Source organism: Larus michahellis, chromosome 10 (assembly GCF_964199755.1).
Source record: "Larus michahellis chromosome 10, bLarMic1.1, whole genome shotgun sequence".
Lineage (NCBI taxonomy): Eukaryota > Metazoa > Chordata > Aves > Charadriiformes > Laridae > Larus > Larus michahellis.
In genome coordinates this window covers 10,922,644-10,943,266 of record NC_133905.1, presented here as the reverse complement: position 1 = coordinate 10,943,266, position 20,623 = coordinate 10,922,644, and the positions used below count along the sequence as shown (strand labels likewise).

General features: G+C 44.4%; 1 protein-coding gene across 1 annotated transcript in view; it reads right to left on the bottom strand.

Moving 5' to 3' along the window:
- LOC141749511 (uncharacterized) overlaps positions 1–20,623 on the bottom strand; it is a 36,017-nt gene that overhangs the window by 8,067 nt on the left and 7,327 nt on the right. The window contains exons 3-9 of the mRNA XM_074603096.1: positions 20,488–20,579; positions 19,237–19,469; positions 11,846–12,082; positions 10,289–10,366; positions 8,813–9,029; positions 4,090–4,298; positions 3,491–3,563 (exon numbers count right to left, since the gene is read on the bottom strand). Coding sequence (XP_074459197.1) covers positions 3,491–3,563; positions 4,090–4,298; positions 8,813–9,029; positions 10,289–10,366; positions 11,846–12,082; positions 19,237–19,469; positions 20,488–20,579 — 1,139 coding nt within the window. The remainder of the gene's footprint in view (positions 1–3,490; positions 3,564–4,089; positions 4,299–8,812; positions 9,030–10,288; positions 10,367–11,845; positions 12,083–19,236; positions 19,470–20,487; positions 20,580–20,623) is intronic.

Sequence of the window (20,623 nt, the reverse complement as noted above, 5' to 3'; positions counted from 1 at the left end):
AGTGGGGAAAATCAGCGCTGATATCAGTAATCACAAAGGCAGGCAATTGTAGCTGCAGGGTTAGGTGATGCTGAACCCTGGAAGAAAGTGAATCACTGCGTTTGTGTACGGTGCAGGAGCCAAACCCCACCACATCTTGATCAAAGCACAGAAGCAGCACTGGTAGATGGCATTAAATTGGTCTTAATTTGTGAAGTGAAGCTGGTGCATCAGTTCTACCAACCACAGTAGCCCAACATATCCACTATTGCTTTTATTGACTAAAAAGATTGGGTTTGAGTGTGTCAATTTAAAGGGTGAAAAGAAGACGACAACAAATTGAGTTATCCAAACTCTGAAAGAGCAAAAAGCCCCACTGCAAATTACTGAGCATGTATGTGAATAAAGACCTTTGCCTTCAACGTAGATGTTAGTGAATAGATTTAAAGCACACACATGATGGGCGCAACAATTAGTGTTTCTTTCTTTCTGCGTGTGTTGAAGGTTTGCTCGGAATTTGGAAGCCTTTTTCTTGCTACAAAGAGCATTTCACACCATAGCCAGCATTTTTTCTGCACTTATTTTTCGTTCAACATGAAATAATTCACGTTTCGACCGGCAGAACTGCTTTGCGCTCTGCATGTGCCTGTCATCCCCCCAGACGCAGTGTGCCGTGTGGGCTCTCGAAAAGATGCGGAACGTAATTTCTTGATTAATTGCCATGCATCAGCTCCAAGTTACAGACAACTTCGGTAGTTAACCTTGTAACCTCCCAAAAGCACTTCTTTGCTAAACTTTCCAAACATGTCTGTTTGTGATAAATCATTCGGCGTTTGCTCAGAGGAGAAGAGTTTTGGCACCAGCTCTGCACCTCTAGCACACGTGGGTGAGAACAGCATGTTGCCGCGAGCTATTCGGAACCAGCTTTCTGCTTTGGGGTGGGTGCCGAGACAGGGTTTTCAAGAGTCCTTCCGTGTAAATGCTTTTGCTTTCATCAGAGCATCTAAGGAAGGTAATTCAGAAGATGAGATTTCCGCCTCCTGAGACACTTGGCCCCTCTCAATGGGAAGAGCTCAAGAAGAAGCCAGTGGGTGCTGGGAAGCTCTGGCGCTGGGTGGGCTTTCTGCAGCTGAGCACCCCGCACCACCTCCTCTCCCCTTACCTCGGGTGGTCCCTTACAGACCAAAGAGCAAACCTGCAACCCTCCAAACTCATTCAAAACGGGGCCAGAGCTTGTGAATAAAGCTATGCCCCTAGCAGTGCCACCAAAAAAAATCTGAATTTGTAAGGCTTCTGGGAAGCAAGGATGCTCACTCCTGTTTCAGACAGAGAAGATGGGAGGAAAGCGGATAAAAATGCTGCCAACATCAGCTGCATTACATTTTAAACACCTGACACTATGCCTTTGCAACCTTGTTTGGTGCATAAGGCTTCTCGCCTGACCTTGAAGCAGGCATGTAATGTTAATGAGAGGTGCACGCAGATAGAGAAGACCAGACCACTTACCACTGAAGATATTCACTGTAAAAATTACAGATCTGAGTACACCTGTGCAAATCGCGGAGCCGCAGCAGCCTCGGCTCCGCTGCTGAAGCATACGTCTGGAATAAATCCAGTGAAATACCAGAATCAAAATGCACATATGCAAAATGTATGCAGCTTATCTTCAATTAATTAAAACTGATTCTGAGCAGTGTAGCTGGAAAAATCACAAACAAAAACCTCCCTATCCTGCTAAGAGCCTCCTCATTTTCCTGTGTCTCCGAGGAAGGACTCAACCTACAAAAAAAAAAAAAATTAAAAAAAAATCCCCCAACTATTTCTAGAAACATTTCATACTATGCCAGTTGGCCAACATACTTAAATAACCAACCAACCAACATATTTATTTAACATTCAGCAGATGGACATGATATGAACATCGTGGTTTTCAGTCGTAGTTTTATAACTACTAGATTTTTTCAATGCCAAGATTCAAACAGGTTCAGAAGGTAAACGCATCTCTTCGTCTCTTGACTTCTGGCTTAGCATGCGTTCACTTTCAATGACATTTAAACGCATCTTGCAATGACCCTTCCAGGCTGCTCTCAGGGTTGCTTTCCAACATTTATTCCAGCTCCAGGACCGATACTGCCCTCAAATGTGATCTCCATGTGGGACTCGGTGGACTTGGCATGCTGGCCAAGGAGGTGCACCCCAAGTTGGGGCTGAGATGGATGCCCTGGTGGAATGGCATCACCTCCCGGCTCAACTAAGCTATGCCAGCTCTTGATGGAGAAGCTGGGAGCACAGAGAGCCCTTCTGGGCTGCATGAGCGCGGCCGGGAGCAGTGTGCCAAACCAGCAGACCCCCAGCTGGGGCCAGTTTCCAGCGCTTCATAACTTTCTCCAGGGTGGAATACCGCCCGGGAAATTTTGCTTTGCAACAACGATGCGGACGGTGACAGCCCAAGCCCAGACCAGAGCCCCACAGAGCATGAAAGTTTCAGGCATTTGAAATCTAAAGCTCTACATTCTTTTCTAAACTCTTTTTCTTTGGGAGATTTTGTAACTCTACAAAGCTGGGGCGGAGGGACGGTGCCTGTGTTTAAGCATAAGTAAAACAGCTGGTAAAGACACTTGAAAAAAAGATTAACAACAACATTATAAATGCATTTTTGAAGAAGCATTTAAAGTTACTGTGCAATAAACTGAGCAGAATGTCACAGAATGTCAAACTGGGCACAGTAAAAATAAATGTTATTCCCAAGGAAAATAAAAAGACTGCATATTTATGTAACATTCAGCAGATGGACATGATATTAATACAGGGGTTTTCAGTTGTACTTTTATAGCTACTAGATTTTCTTGCCTAACTTGGCAACCCAAGGCACCATTTGATTTTTGGATTTGGACAATACTGCAACAGATGTCCAGACCAATAAAATAAATTCCTAAAGGGCTATGCTTAATTTGTGTAATTGATCAATTTTTGTTACATGGGCCTCAGTTCACCAGCATGTAACTGCCTTCCAGATTAGCTCAGCAGTAGGGATTTCATTCCATATGTTACAATGGTTTATTGGCGCTTTTGACAATACTTGCTGATTCAGCAGCGGTGGTGGAGACACCTGTTGGCAACCATAATGAAATAAAACCTGGGCGTACCGGGGCAAAAACCAGCACAAAAGCTTTTGGGTGGCTTGTAACCATCACGGGGGCACAACTTCCCGCACTCAAACACGTTTGCCTGAAATGCCGGGGGAGCGCACCAGCACCTCTCCCGTGCCGTCAGCGCGTCGGAGTCAGAGAAGGTGACTCCGCCTCTTCTATAAAAAGTAATAAGTGCTCTAAAACATTGAGGACAGATAAATGTTGAAAAATGATATCAATAAAAATTTTGTAGTACATTTCCTCTAATACAAAATGTCAGTGATTTACTCCTTCCCAATACAGGTTTAATTGATTCAAATAGCATCGGTAGTAATTAAAATATGGATTCTGAAGCACAACTGTTAGCTCTCATCACTCACCTATTAAACTTGCCATAGATGCTGTGTTAATTATCTTCCCATATCCTTGATTCAGCATAATGCGGCCTGCAGCCTGTGACAGAAATTAAAGGAAAGACCAGTGACCCTTTTTGTGATTGTGCTAATAATGACATGATAATAAATTAGTCTTCACTTTTCAGAAGAGTTCATGTGCTAACACATTTTTTTTAAGCACTTGATATAAAAACTTGGTATAAAAATGGCTGATGCAGGAAAAATCCCATCGCCATTTCAGACCCTCTTCACTGTTGGCAATATTTTTTTCAAAATAATCACTAATGTTGGGAACGGTCCCCCAAAGCTTTCTGGTTTTCAGGATGTCTCAAATGACCACCATCAAAAAAACCTGGCCATTCTTAGAGGCCTGGGTTTGGGCAGCCAGTAAAGCCCAGCTGCTTTTGAAAATATTGACCAAAATCCGTAATTGATATAAAGCAAATCTCTCTTAACTCCACCAAAACTAGGACCAATTTTATTGTGATAATTAGTAATAAAGTGTTAGTAAATCTCAGTAAAGTAAGCGCTTAGGAAATTATTACCCATTTGCAAAACAAACCAGTACAGCGTTCCACACTTACTTGGCAGCACAAAAATAATCCTCGTAAATTAACATTAAAAGTTTTGTCCCATTCTTCTAGGGAAGTATCTTCGCTTGCGGAGTTCATATTGATTCCCGCGTTGTTGCACGCAATGTGAATGGTGCCCCAGCGAGCTACGATGGTATCCACGGCCCTTTGCACATCCTCGGGCTTGCTTACATCTGCTGCGAGGGCAAAGCTTTTAATCCCTGCATTAAAATAAGGGGTGATGAACTCAGTACAGGAGTTCGTACAGAAGGGAAAAAAAAAATTCATTATTATTTATTAATTCATATATATGTATTTTACATATATGCCACCTTAAGTCGTTGATCCACAAATTGTAGCAAAATGTATTTGTTATTATAAAATTGTTATGAGAAAGTTGCTAACGGGTGCGAGGTTCGCTTGTTGGAGGCAAACATAAAACCGAGGTACGAGTGAAGTCTGCCAGTTCCACCAGCCGAAGCTTTGAACACTGCACCATCTTCTGTCCAAACCCTCAACTGCAGCTTCTCCCTCCCCGGCCACTTCCACGCAGCATCACTCGAGGGTGGGTGGTATCAGCTCAGGGACAAGATAAAGCAAAGGACTCTTTCATTTGCTAAAAGGTAAATAGTTTTTATGCCAGTTCCCCCCCCCGCCCCAAAGATGCTGGCAGAAATCAAACCAATTTGTCCAAAAAGTGCTCTCTGAATCCAGACATCCAGACAGCTGGGAGCGTCAGGCAAAACCAAACCAGTTTCAGGTGGGAGCCATCTGGGCATACCTGCAGGTTCCCAGGTGTGGCAGTCACCGTGACGGGCCGTATTTATTGCAAACCATACAAACATTCAGAAATTAGAGATTTACTGGATTTGAAACATGTAAAAGTTTTGCTTTTTTTTTTTTCCTAGAAAAATCCAGGCATTGACATTTGTACCAGTGCTGATCCATAAATAGCTTCATTTAATTTACTATCTAAATCAGCTTTAAACACCTTTATTATTAAACAATATAAGCAGCCTACTGAGGCGCCTGATGCCAATGGGACGATGCCCATGCTGAAAGTCAAACAAGGCTACACCAGTTATGGCTGTGGTGAACTGGGTCTGGACTCACAAGGAGGGAGGCATCTGCTGGGGTTGGACCATAGATCAGCAGTCTGCAAGCAAACAGTCCACCAGCAGGATGTTATAGGTGATAAAGCAAGATTTTTTACTTCTATTTAAATGGAAAATTTACTCCCCATAAGTCCCTTTTTTAAAGCGCTCTAATAAAAAAAATAATATTAAAAGAAGCCTTAAACCTATCCTAAGAAAATAGCAGAAGAGTCTCCCAAAATGAAGCTTTGAGGTGGAGGCTTCCATGAAAGCAAGGCAAAGCAATAACCGCCCAGTGATGTCTGAAGAAAATAACAGGAAAGGGACTTTTGGATGGAAAACTGATCTCCAGCGCCTCCATGAGCCTGACGGAGCACACACCCCAAGGCAATGCTGGTCTGGGGTGCTCCCCACGCCGGGCCGTGGGAGCTAATGTCCCCTCTGGCCTTTGGCTATGCCATGGTCCCTTGCATTCCCACGGCAGCGAAAAGGGCAGACCCAAAATGCAGCCGCCTACAAAAAATGAATGCCCGTTCTGCCACAAAACAAGACCTCTTATTTTATCGCAAGTTATATGCTAAATATGCTGAAAGAACAAGAATAGCCAGACAGCCCCCGTTGCTCCTCCTAATTGTTATCAAGACTTGTAACACGCAGGGAGCTGCTGCAATCTTTCTTATTCAATTTACAGACAAAATGGGTGCAAGCGTGTTACTAATGGTAACAGAATGAGGCTCTTCACCTGCCCTCCAACTCTCACCCCATTTATGGCTTCATCTTATACAGTAGTTCATAAAAACAAGACAAAAGGTGCCACGTGTGAGTGACTAGCGAAGAAGCAGCGAAGGCACACTCACTTCAAACCAGAGTCCCACACTTGACCTTAATCAATTCAGCTGATATCCCTGCATTCAGAGAGGCAAAATAAAAACACTCTCTGTCTCTCTACTGTCAGTCCCCCCCCAAAAAAAAAAGCATCTGTTAAAAATAAATAAATAAATAAATAAAATAAACCATGGAAAAATACGTTAAAATCAGTAGTCCTAACCAAAGGTATGAAACGCAAGTCGTGACTGCGCTGCTACATGCACGACAGTACCGATGCATCTCTACAGTCCTCTGTTTGGTTTTGTGGTGCTCGTGGAGGCAGTTTGACGATGAGAGGGGCAGGAGAGGAGCCCAGCCGCTCCGTGCTGGAGAGGCAGCCATGTGCCAAACCTGCCCGAGCTGCCCTCCTGCAGGGGACGTGGACGCAGCCCCCCTGCCACGGGCTTCATCTCCCGTCGTTCAGTATAAACGGGAGTAATACATTGCAGATAGGCAAGAAGATCAGAAGTGACATTGTAGGGAAGGCATTTGCATAGTTTACAGTGAAAATGCACATTTTAAAAATCCCATCAGACTAATTCTTCCCTTAAGGTACAGGCAGTGATTCCCCCTGAAGACAGAGGGGTATGTAGTGGAAAGTAACCCTTAGGATTTTTTGGTTATGTTTCATCATTTTTGGTTCTTCTGTCAGGATCCATTAGCAACTGTTGAAAAAGGTATTCATGCAGGATCTAAAAACAAAGACCCCTGTAGCCAAGGGAGATACACCCGAGCTGTCTAACAAAGCTAAAACTGAGATCACAGGGGTTCTGATGTTTAAAACTCATCATGAAATGATGGCACCATCCCAAAAGACAGTAAAGGGCTCGTTAGTATAAGAAGTGGGTTTAAGAAAGCTAAGGAAAATGTTTTGAAAAAGTATCTGTATGGGAATGACTTGGGGCACTGCGTTTCCAACTTTGAGTTGGAGATCCACGACCAAAAGGGGGGGGGAGGGCGGGAATCACAGCTCCTTTGTGCTTATTATAGCAGGAAAAAAATATGTATTAATACTACAATTGCTTCAATTTACTCATGTGAATATTTTGAGAGTAAAGCTAGCTGAACCTTTTTGTCAAAATTTGTTCCCAACAGAGTATGTTACTTCTTTGAAGTCAAAGTGTTTCATGGAAACATATTGATTTCAACAAAAGTTTTCAAGGGAAAGCTTCTCAGGTCCAGGCTAGACTCTCTAGTTACCTCTGGAGAGAAAGAGATTGAAAACCTGACCTTTTCAGATCCTTTCCAAAAACGGGCATTTGGATATAATTCCCTTTCACAAAAGCATTACAAAGTTTGGGGCTTGTTCCAACAAGGAATGACAATAAATTTGAAACCTCAAAAACCGTCATGAGATGGAATAGACGTGCCCCGACCAGCTGCACTGGTCAAGTTGATAGAGAATATTTGACCTCAAAGGATAAAGATGTGTAGAGACTGTGAAGCGAGATTTTCTTTACCTGAGACTGCAATAATATTTGCTATGCCTCGTGACCTCTCCGACTGCATTTTGTAACACAACCCCCACCTCCTCCGGGGCTTGCAGCCCACTGGTAAAGGAGGAGAGAGATAGGGCAGCCACTGAAGGATGGATGATCAAACTCCTGCTGAAAATGCCCTGGAGAAAAGTTAAGTTAGTTTTCAAATAGGCTGTTGGCATCCAAAGTCTCATGGCTCTATCAAGTAGCCCATTTCTATCTGAATAGCTGTACTTGATATGCAGGATCTCACCGTGAAAAAATGTCCAAAAGGCAAGTTAACTTGTAGGGCACAGCTACTTTGTGCCAAGACCATATGGCTTCAGTGCATAAGAAAATGAAAAGCTTCAGGGAAGGAGGGACTGGATGACTCAAGAATCTGTAATAGGAGCTGGACATTTTCTATTCTGGGTCGTTATTCAGGATCAGACCAGCGGTCAAAGCTTTAACCAGTACACTGACACTCAGTGTGTAAGCGTCTCCTGCTTACTAGAGCTGGGATCGTACAGACCAGGGCTTCTTGTTTCAGATGTTCTCTGTGGAGAACTCAGGATGGTATCAAAACCAGAATCGAACCATTCCTTGCCCCTTCCCCGTTGAGACCGGGTGATAGAAATACACCTGTAGTGGCTGGTTTTGCTGGAGAATATGGTTTCAAATGGCTCAATCCCTTCCTGAAGTCAGAGTGGAAACAAATAAATACTGGTGACTTTATCCAAATGGGAATGTGAAAAATTCCTGGGTAAAGTTCCATCTTTAGAGGCAATGAAGTACTGAACTTTGAAGAAGGCTCAGTTGTAATCTCACTAAAGAAATTATAAAATGAGTAACACTTCCTTTCTCTTCTCATTAAAATTATATTTCCAGTTTTCTTTTTCACCTTTACAATTGCAGTTTAGCACGACCCCAGGGGGAAATTCAATTTTATGTTACATTTTCTGTTTTTACTGCTAAAATAGAAGTGGCTTGTAGAGGATTTTACCTCTTATTTGGGATTTTAGTTATTATGTCTATTAGTATTTTGTTCCTATGTCTGAGCTTGCACGTTTGAAAGAACTACAGCTGAGGGTTTCAAAAATGACTTTGCTTCAGTTCGAGGGCAGAATGAGAGATTTAGGCTGACAATACCTCAACCCTGTTTTGGTGTTTTGGCTCATGGTCCAGACATTAGGTGTGGAAGAGGTGCTAGGGAGGGAGTACGTGCTAACGAGTTCATAGACCATGTCTGTCATCCATCTTTAAATGGAACCTGCTGGTTTGTCTACAGCAGGGCCTGCAGGTCAGTCCCGTGCTTACCTTTGAGGCTGAGCTCGCACACCACCGCTTCCGCCTTTGCAAGGACCAGGTCCACAACGGCTACTTTAGCACCGGCTTCCCCCAACGCGTGAGCAAAGGCTCTCCCAATTCCCTGCCCTCCGCCTGTGACATAGGCCACCTTGCCATCCAAACGCAGTCGGTCGAGGATGCGGCACCTGTTATAACCCCAGAAGACGTCATCCCTCACCACTTCTTTCTGAAACAAAAACATATATACATTGCACAAGAAGGTGCAAAGCTCGGTAAGGTGATAGCTATGAAGGACTCTGCCTGTGAGAATGAGGTGGGAGCAGGAACAGGGATCCATGACTTCTTGGCCCACCATTTAATACAAAAGGTAGGACTAATTCAAGCCGGAAAGCACCCCTGTCCCCACAGATATTAGTCTCAATAGGAGCACTAAGGTGCAAGGCAATGGAGCGGAAGCAGATGCACTGACCACTCCACTTACATGAGAGTAGGTTACAGTACTTCCTGACTCAGCTTCCCATGGGAGATGGGTCAGGAACAATCTCTTAGAAGATGAGTGATTAAGTCTTCCAGTTATTTCACTCCCAAGGCCCAGTCCTGCCCTCAGGCTCAACTGGCTCCAGGAAGGCATCACAGAGGCTAAGAACAAGTTTCCAAAGGCAGGATTTGGCTCCAGTGGAGTGCAATCAAAATATCTTCACAAGGCTGGTGCGCAAATAAAGATATCAGCCAATAACTTAAACCAAGCTGTCATCTGATCAGCTGCCATACATCATTTCCCCCTGACTGGAATCAAAATGGAAAATACAAGATGTTTAAAATATTGAGTTTGAAATGCCAGGAATTACCAGCGGGTGTAGCTTTGGGAGCACTCAGAAACTACAAAACAATCAGGATGTTTGGGTCTGGATTTACCCAGTTAGGCCATTATGATTCCAGATGGGAATTTCATTACAGCTGGATGATGCCCACTACATAAAATGGAAAAAGATAAAAGCACCATCTTCTTCACAGGACAAGCAAAATCTAAGGCCATGAAAATATTCAGCTCAAAGAGAATAGGAGGGCATCATGTGCTGCCTTTGGGGGGAAAAAAAAAGAGCTACTTCAGAAATATTGCCTTGGTTCATTACGGCCGTGCCCCGGCTCCATCTGCCCACGCTCCCCTGCACGGCAAGGACCAGAGAGCTCCGGGCAGACACCCGGCAAGCAGCACACCAGCCATTCCGGGATTTATCACAGCACTGGCACGGTTGAGCCAGAAGACTTTGCAAGGAATCAGCATTTAATACCTTTAGTATAACCCTGGACTAGTGAGGCTAATACGTGTCAAGCCCCAAGCTGGTAAATCCATGCTGCACAGTACCACGGCACGACAGAACGTGAGTTTGGGCTCTCACCACTAAACTCCTGGAAATTATTTTGTCATTGTCCTCAGCAGTGTCAAAATTTTCCCAGAAGTGCTCACACAGTGGAAATACACACCTTGGATTCGATCACTGCATCTGGAGGCACAGGGCTCCTTTGAATGATGCTCAGTCCACTCTGCACAGGTAAAATTATCTGCAAATATAACACATACACACACAGTGCTCAACTGCTTTGTGCCTTGCTTTCCATCACCCAGATTCCACTGATATGAAGGACAGTCCTTCCTTCCTTAGGCGATGGCAGTTTTTCTCCTACTCCTGTTCTTTAGCTGAAATTCCTTCCAACACAAATATGTCAGGCATTTGTATTTCCTCACATTCCTCTTCCAAACTCACAGCTTCCGCAAATGCTAGGAAAAAATGCAATTTTGTCTCCCCATTTTCTAAATTAGTGCCAGCCGCTGAGGTTTCTGGGTTTCCACTGCCTGGCTAACGCTGTCATGAGGCTATGGTGGTGTTAAGGGATATGGTGTAAGGGAGAACTTTGTAGAGTGGAGTTGATGGTTGGACTCGATGATCCCAAGGGTCTTTTCCAACCTAAACGATTCTATGATTCTATTCCAGTCTTATCCTTGGAGCTCAGCAAACCATAACAGCAACACTTCGGTGCTCGTCAGCATTTGCTAGAACATCACAGGTGAATGTCAGTGGGTTTTTCCACCTGCCTCCTCTGACGCCATTATCACACCTTAGTGAAAGCTGCACTCAGTGCTGGAGATTCGACACCAATATCAAACTATTAGAACATTGGGGGGGGGGGAACAACGTGCTATTTACATGCATTGAATAGCTAACAGTAAGACTCAGGACACAGAAAACTGTCATTAATTTTTCCTTTTCTACAAAGAAAAGCCGTTGCTTTTGGTACGTTGGTGATAGGACAAATAGCAAATCACAGAAGGCACGTCTAGAGGCCATCTGACCTGCAGATAGGCAAGGACCTTAAGTCCATGAGGCACATACCCAAACCTCCTGGGCAGGAGCCATAGCAGGGGAGAGCGTGGGAGGGATGTAGCAGACCCCACCTGTCCCACCAGGGCACTGGTCTGAGAGCGCAGAAGGGCAGGCAGGGGTCTGGCCATCCTCGGTGGCTCCCCCATCTCTGCCATCCCAGTGCAGCCACGGGGAGAGCAAGCTCTGCAGGCTGCAGGCATCTTTACTGCCCTGGGGTGCATCATTCATACCTGCTTTTAAACCCCTAGAGAATATTTGTCTAATTTTGCTTCTAAAACCACAGCATTTTTTTTTTTCGCCTGCTGGAGGTTTTGTTGGCTTTGTTGGCTCCTGTTGTGCTGGTCATGCCCTACAGCCTCCAGAGCCTTTAAAGCACAGTGGCGGTTCCTCGGTTGTACTGTAGAGTTGATTATTCGCTCTTAAGTGCTCCACTTTTATCTTGCCTTTAATACTGTATACGATGTAGATAGAGAGTAGGGGCCATTTCTGAATATAGAAACTCATACATAGAGCTCAAGTAAGGTGAATTATAATAAATTTTGAGTTCATTTTAGGTCCCCTGGATAATGGCACCAACAAAAGAAACATTTTAAAGAGTACTTTGCAAAATCCATAGATACAGTATCACAGGCACCTTAACCAATTGCATTGCACTAACCTGCTGAACACGAGGATCTGAATTAATCACTGTATTTAATTTTCTGACAGCTAGTACATTTTCATCAGATATGTTCTCCAGGTAGACTTGTCCTTTCATGAGTGTATTCTCTACACAGACCACTCCATCCATTCTCAGCAAGTGGTTATCCATGACAAAGCTGTAGTAGTTAACAGCGTTCCTTTGATCAGCATCAATAAAGACTATATCAAAGTGCTCATCCTCAGCATGTAAAGCCTGGAAAAAAATTATGTTGGAGAAAACACTAATTATTTACCTGAAAATTTAAAGTCTCGCCATTAAAATGTCCTTTATATAAAACCCAAACCAGAGGGAACCCTGTTCTTTTAAGGTAACATTGCTAGAATTACTTATGGAGATCTTGGGAGTTTTCCATGCTTTGCGAACAATTCTTTCAGCAGCGCTGGTGCCCAAAACTCTGAACCTCTCAGAGAAAATCAAGATATAAAGGAGGACAGCTCATCCCAGCTTGTGGAGTTGAGAGTCACAGCGGAAACATCTGCATATCTAGCGTCAAAGGGAATCGATCCATCAGGACAAGGGAGAGGACTGGCATCAAACCCTGCATCTGAGGTGCTGCAATAAGTTATCTCTTCTCAAAAGAGTGACTATCAACAAATTGAAGAGTGGCAATTATATCAGTCTTTGGGAAAAAGAGGCATAAGGCTGATCCTGGGAATTGCAAACTAGTGAGTCCCACTTCAGTAGCAGGCAAATGGTTGAAATCCCAATTAATAATAGAATTATAAAGCACATAAAAGAACAGGTCATGATAGAGATAAAGCAGCACAGCTCCTATGAAGGAAAATGATGTTTCTTTAATCTAAAAAAATGCTTTGGATGGCTCAGCAACAGAGAGGATAAAAGAGAACTGGCTGCTATCATCTAATTGGATTTTCAGAAATGTGGCACACCTTCCCTCCAAGCAGGCTGCTGATGATAATGTATAAAAGTGTTGATGGATGACCAGATGGGAGCCTTTACAGCCTTCTCCTGTGGCAGTTAATGCACTCGCTGCCCAAGAGGCTGCTATGGAATATTTCAGATTCCATCTGGGACTATTTAACTGCATCTGTGTGCGTTGCAATGAAACAACGGCTCATCCACCTATCTCGGCAAGCAGAAACGCTTTCATGTCTTGGCATTTCGAGTGAAAAGAGAAACAATTATGTTTTCCAGAACTCTCTGTTTCTACCACAACTCTTAACAGCACTTCTTGCGTCCAGATTTCCCTTTTGTGTTTGGAGACATTGTGCGCGATGAGTGATGAGCGATCCCCTGAGATGTAGGAGAGAAAGCATCAATAACAAATGGCAACAGAATGTGAAAAACTAATTTGTTTTCGGGAGTGAGGTTGATGGCTCCCAAACAGAGATTTCAGGAGCCTTTCTGAAGCAGAGAGCGCGTCATTCAGACAAGGAAATCGCGGGAAGTGGATCATTCAAGCTCTGAATTACTCCATTGTGCAAACTGGTGTCATTGTGAGCTTGCTAGTGGTTAAGAAATTAAGCCTGCCTGAGAGCCTGGATAGTCACTCTTAACTGCAGACGCTTGACAGCAATGAAGCTCTGCCAAAAGCATTCACGAGTTCGCGTTTAGGACACCTTTTGATATTACACTGTAATAGAAGACCTTAAAGCCAAATATATGATGGTGTATAATAAATGTAGTAGAAACTAGGACATCTGATTTCCTGGGATTCATCTTTTCATTTCATGACCAGTAAGAAAATTTTTCCCTGGTTCCCTCTTGGGCTGTATTAGGGGAAAGCAGCAGGAACATTTTTGCTACTGTGGCAAGAGCATCTGATATCAGGTTGCAACTCAGACAGTCTGTCCAACGTAGATCCTTCAGGAAGGGTCAGAAGATGAAAGCTGGGAGGAGGAGTCCATCAGGAAGAGAGATTAGAGGTCTTGTTCCCCAGAGAGAAGAGCCAAAGCCAAATTCAAGTAATTATCATGACTTATCACTACTTTCTGACTTGTAACCTTCCCAGGCAGAGGAGGTGGGGGGCAAACATTCAGAAGCAGATGTGGCCATCTCTGAACATATGTTACTACCGCTCCATGATATGGCTCCCTAATGAAAAAGAATCTCACTTTTATGCATTGACTTCATTAGGTCCATATGGAGTTGCGTAGCTCTTTGGATATTAGCCGGACTTCTCATTTCAGCCCTCTCTGTACTATCTACCTGCTGACAGTTTATCTCCTCCTTAGCTGTCTTCTGATACAGATAAACCACCTTTTAACTTCACAGCCTTCATCCCAGGAGGGATGTGTTGTATGTGTATCCACCACATGCCTTTTTGTCCTTGTACTGCCTATGTGTGCAAGACCACCATTTGGAAGGCATTTCTCTTCTGCCAGTTCATCAAGTCCTGAACAGCCAGCCGTGAAGGTCAGTTGGGCACCCTTCATTTCTTCTAGATACCTAGTACTAGATACTTACATGAAAATGCCTGAATGACTGTCTTGGAGTGATTCAGGACTTAATACTGCAACCCTGCCATCATTTGAGCTTCTTGGTTCCACAGCTTCAAAACTGCTGTTGGGTTTTCCATGTTTAGTTGGAAACAGCTCCAGGCTGATAAAAGGAATGCAAGAAATTCCTTGAACCAGCTTTGCCTCCAGAGCAGCCTCTACACAAAAGGCTAACAGCCACAGGAACAGGAAGGTGCTCCGTTTCCTGGAGCTCCTTGGCTAGCAGAGCATGGGTAACCTGGACAGGAGGTCACCATGGCCAGGGTTCCACACTGGAGAGGGTTTTCCTCACTGCCAGGACCCCTTGCTGAACTGAGAGAGCCAGAAGGAAAAAAAGCTGCTCTGCTGGTAGCTCTGACCATGCAGATAAGCACTAGAAATACGCAGTGATGGGGAGAAGAGCTTACTGCTGTCCTTCTCAAAATGGATGAGGGGTTTAAGAGGAGGGATTGACCACCCTTGTCCTTCCAGAGCAGACTGGGCCTGGCCCTGCATGGGACCTCACAGCACGTTGGAAATGCTTTTGTCCTTTGCTAGATGAGAGGCAGAGCCCAAATGTCTCCAACTGTGAGGAAAGCTGAGATCCAGAAGGAAATAATCTGCCTGCAAAATATCCCGCAGAAACTAATTTCCTGAATGTTTACAGTGCAATCCCTGCTCCTTGCTACAGAGGCATCATAGACGCTGCCAGATGGCAACAAGAAGTGTCTTAATTCAGAGCAAACTTGTCTAAAATCAATGCTTTTGCTTACAGTGAGTCATTAACTTCCTTTGGGATTAAAAAAGAAAAAAAACTTGGAGCACTGTGTTGCATAGAGGAGATGCACCAAAAGTGAGCATGAGAAAGGACACAGCTGCACTGTTGACAAATACAGCAAAAGACCAGGCAGAGGACATCCCGAATAAAAACACGAATGAATCTTCTGCCAAAGCTGAGAGAAAACCTGATTGGAGACCTGATCAGAGACAACGCTCTCTCATAAGGCACATACAAACTCAATCAGAAAAAAAAAATGGTTGTCCAGTTCCTTTGATATGGATCATACAATCAGCATATTTGTAATAAAGATGTACTCAAAACTTATTCCCTTCCCTATGCCTTGTTCTTGACCTAAATGTAATAGCAATCCATCCTTAGGGTACACAGAACACATGAAAAAGTACAGCTCCCTTTTAAAACACCATTAGAATATTTTACTGTATGTGGACATACACTCTTGTTACTCCTAAATGCTATTCTATTGAGTACAGTTTATATTCACCGGCAAAGCTAAATCTCTAGGGAAGCTAGAGAGGGAATGCAATTTCTAGTAATAACAGCTCACAACAGTGAATACTATCCACTTATCCCCACAATTTCCAGCTATTTTGGACTCCTTTCTGAATTAACCTTTCATATCAAAAGGAGCAATTCTGCACACTAGAGACTCCGACACAATTTCATGCATAATTTATTCACTCAGTTCAACATTAAACGCAGAGTCCTTGACTTTGTCAAGGTGGATTCTGTTGGCAGACTTCACAAGCAGCAAAACAGGAGAAATGAGATCTGCAGCTCAACCTCTTCACCTATTCTGTCTGGTAAAAGGAGGGGAAAAAAGAAAAAAGACGACCCTGACATGCTTATACAATGCCCTGCAATCAGCAGAATCTGCTGCAAACATAGTGTTATTTTTCATGTTGCGTTTTCAATTTGAAAATGGAAGGATCAAAATCACGGATGGGAATAATTTCCTGGTAGTTTGCATTCCCTCCGGACTCAATCCTGCAGCCATTGTTCAACAAAAAGTCCCCAGGGAATTCAAGGAAGCTCTTTGTGCAGGATCAGGCCTCTTGCTCACAGCTGATGCATGGCAAGGCACATTACTCAGGCACAGCAAGACAAGAGTTTAGAATTAAGGAGCTTGTTGGGAAAGGTTTTTAAATGCTGGCCCGGCACGCGTTGAAGAGGTAGCTAATTCCCACTGAAAGCACCTGTACCAGAGTCTGAACCCAGGGAAAGGCCTCCCTCCAGTCCACATTTTGAAAGATGATGTCAACGTCACTGAGGTCATGGGGCACAGAGGCTTGTGCCGTGGTGTATGTGAGCTGTGTGCTTTGGTGGGGACCTGACCTGGCTTGGCAGTGCCTGTCCCTCACGCGTGGGAAAGATGGATTTTTTCCAACGTGCCCTCAGGTACCAAACGAAGCCCACTGTGCACCTGAGCTCAGCAGCTCCTGTTTGGTATTTAGCATCCTTTGATAGCTCAAAAGCCCAGGTGTTTTGCAGCTGGCTCTGACCTGGGACAAGAGACAGGGAACCCGTCCATCCCTGCCAACGCTGTGCAATAAGGCAGAGGAGCAACAAGAGGCTTCAGAAACCCTGGTGAAGGTGCCACTATGGACTGACGTGCTGCCTTTGCACTGCTCTCTGCTCCCTCACTGCCCTGATGAACCGCAGTGGTAGGTGGAAGAGCCAGAGCCACGTGGGTCCCACAAAGGCCACGCTGTCTGAGGTGCACTGGCACAGATGCGTCACGTCCTTGTGGCAACTGCTGCAACATCTGTCAGCTTTCCTTGTAAAGGACATTGACAGTAGGTGTAGACACAGCACTGGACACATCCTGCAGCACTTGGATGGTACCCTCTACCCGAGGCTCGGATGGAACTCTTGGGTAGACTAGTTCTACACCAGAAGTGAGAGTACATCGTATACCTGCTGGCAGTTTGGACTTTCTGAATCACAGCTTCATGCAGCAGAAAAGGAATTCCCTGCCAAGTAGCATTATTTATATATCATATGACATTTTTGTGCTTTGAAAGAGCCAGTGCAGCGAGGCAAATCCTCTGCTGCCAAGAGCCTGCAGTGCTACAAAGATTTGAGAAGCAGCAGATAAGCAGTAATCCTGCCCTATTGCTCTCAGCTTGGAAGCAAAATTCAGCCATAGTCACCACAGCAAGGGAGCTGCAGCAGCCGCCTCCAAAGAGCAAGAGGTGGGTGATGGTTTCTGCCCTCTAACTTGTGTAGAGGAACAGGAACGAACCTGGGGCTGCAGACAATGCAGACAGCAAAGACAATCCTTGCCAGAGCTTGTTCCAGCTCTCCTGAATCTCACCACACTTTTCAGTGTCTCTTACCCAGCTCTGCTCTAGACTGGCCTCCCTGCAGACGCTGCAGGACAGAAACACTGTTCTCCACCTCCTCCATGAAGCTGAGCTGTGAGAGCTCGGCTGTGCTAGCCCTGGCCTGGCTCCTGCCCACCACTGCCTCGTCCTCCTGCCTTTCAGCATGCCCAGGTGGCAGTGGAGGAAGCCTGTTTGGTCTCCAACCTAAGCTGGTCTTCTCTGTGAAGGAAAAGGCAGCACTGGTCAGAGCCTGAGCCTCTTCCATGCACCCAGGTGCGTTTGCCCCACTCCAGCTGGGCAAATCCCAATGACTCCAAAACACCAGGGCACCAGAGAGGCCACCAGAGTATGTCACTTTATCATTTAGACCTGTGAGATGATCCTGATGGTCCTTATACGAACGACAAAATATCTGCCAGGTTGAGCAACAACAGTTCAGAGCCCGACGCACAGATCCTGCGTAGAGCGGTGTCCCCAGTGCCGGGATCTCTCTGCCAAACACGAGCATCTCCGTTCCCATCAGCTCCAGGAGTTATTCAAAGCCCCAAGTACCTGCAGAACTGGGGTCAGGATGTGCCTTCGCGTTGCAATCAGAGGATATAAAATCAATTGCAACGTTCTGTTTTAAGGATTTAATTTTCATGTCTTTGCTCCTTTCTTTAATCTCTGCACAGCGTGTACTCTGCCTGCCTCTAGATATTTTAATTCAGTCACAGTAAGTCAGTTGCACAGAATGGGCACTAGAGAGCAACAGCAATTCAATTAATTTCACACTCACTGCGGGGAGCTGGGATTTTAAATGCTGCACATTGCAGGTGATCTGTAACGTTTCGTTTATTCATATACTTGGCAAAGCTCTTTGTTTCTTTCTTATCAAACTTGGAGGTCATGAAAGCCAGAGGTCAGAAGGCTCCTGGCCATTTCATTTTAGAAACAAATATGGTACTTGTTAATGCAAATACAGTTACAATCAAGCTCACACTGACACATCCAGATTGAAAATGGAATCAGATCAAACCGGTTTGCATTAACAAGAAGAAGGGTATATATTTAATGAACCTGGCATGGGCATCACCTGTCAGTGCGCTGGACCTGCAGCAACATCCTGGAGATCCATAAACTGGAAATAAACATGGAACTCCTCTAGCTGCTGGCAATCATGAGCTTCTCTCTTTCTTGGGACAAAGTCACTAGTCGGAATGAAACAAATATAGCTAATGCATTTGCAGGTCTGAAGCCTACCACATTGCTCTGGAAGCGAGAAACTTGGGGTCTAATGGCCCGCTGTGTTGCCGGATGGGGAAGAGAGTGACAGGTTGTGGACGAATTGCAAACTTCTGCAGGACTGTAACAATTCTTGTGAACACTGGGAGCAAGCTGCCCTGGGGAGCAAGCTCTCCTTCTCAGGGCATGCCCGGCACACACAGACGCACTCTTTCAGCTTGTGGTGTTTGGTATTAGAGACCCTGAAACAAAGCCCATCCACGTCAAGTAAAACTCTGCCACTGAAGCTCATCAACCTACATTTAGAGCTTGTGATCCCTCTGATCAAAAGGTGCAGTATTTTAGTTAAGAAGAGAAAAAACTATCCTGTGTGACAGAGTTGTCTCACCGTACATCATCATGAATAAGAAATAACTCCAGTATGAGAGTGTGTTCACATATTTGCATGCAAACAAGGGTCACCACCCAGCATCTTGTGGGCAGGAAATAGGACCTGCCCGAAACTCTTTAATCTGCTCTGCATGAGAGCTCCCAAACTTCCCTTCCAACTGACTTTACCTCCAAAGTGTCTGCCATCGGTCCCACTCGCATGCTTATCTTTTTACCATCTGAAGAACAATCAAATGCTTCTTGGCTGTTCACTCCGGGATACGGTGCTTCTGCGCATGCAAGGATTTTGCCATCGTCTGGCAATTCTTCTGCGATAGCAAGGATACTGTAACCTTTAAGCTTGCCAATTAGTAAAATCTTCCTGGCTCTGATCATATGAACAAACATCCTAAAAATTTGGCCTGTTGAAAGACAAGAATGAAAATTCAAAAATAACACCATAAGAAAGACTGTACCCTGCTCACAATGAAAATTAGATGTACCTTTCAAGTGATCATCAAAAAAACCCAAACTAATCTTAAAACACTCTCAAATAAGGGTTTAACAACAGAATCTGACAAAATTTCATCTAAAATGCAGCTAAAAGACAACAGAATAAAGGGACTGGTTTTAAATGTAGAACCTTTATCATCAATGCTGCTATTGTTCAAGTGCTTGTTAAATAGTGCTTGAAATATTGCATATTTTAACATTCCCCCCATATGAAAATGGCTTTAAGATGTCTCCACATTCTTTCTGGAACCGGGTTTAAAAAAATCACTACATTACCTTGCATTTGCTCTTAGAGTCATTATCCCTAGACAGCACCATCATTTAAGAAATTTATCATCAGTGGTGTCCTTCGAACAATGTATTAGTGTAATACATTATAAGAGTACTTCACTGTGATGATATATTACCCAAAAGATGGGAACATCTGGGAAGAATGAATCTAGGAATATATTTAGTGTAATAGGCTTTATATGGGGACACAAGCCTGGGCATTGCTACTTGAAAAGGTACAGCGCCTGGCCACAGGCCACCTCCACCACAAAAGCACGTAAACCCCCTATCAGACACCACCAAACCCAAACCGTATGATTTTTCCCTCCCTTCTCTTCCAGGAAGAATGATGATCTCTGCAGCTCACCAAGGGATGGGACTGGCACTGTGAATTAAAGCACTCATGAGTATGCACATGGGCTTTTGTGCCTGGGCACGAAGGCACAGGAGGTGGAGGACACGGAAAATTCATGCCAAAGGAAGATCAAAGCCTACTGGAAGTTCTTATCTTTCTTTTTAAGTAATTTCCCACATTTTCTGAGCATTTCCATGGCATTCCTCCTTTCACCACTCAAGAGGGACTAGAGGATGACGAACTTCAGCAATAACCTTTACACCAATCTGGTACAGTTTTATCCTCTTAGTTGACCAACTTGCCATTCAAAGAGCCAGAGGCGCATCCTTCCTGCAGCCTAACTCTGGTTTCAGTTCCTCCAGTGTCCCCTGGGCAATGGTCAGATGAAGTTTTTCTGGAAAAAGAAAGAAATGTCAACATTATGGTAACAACTGAAAT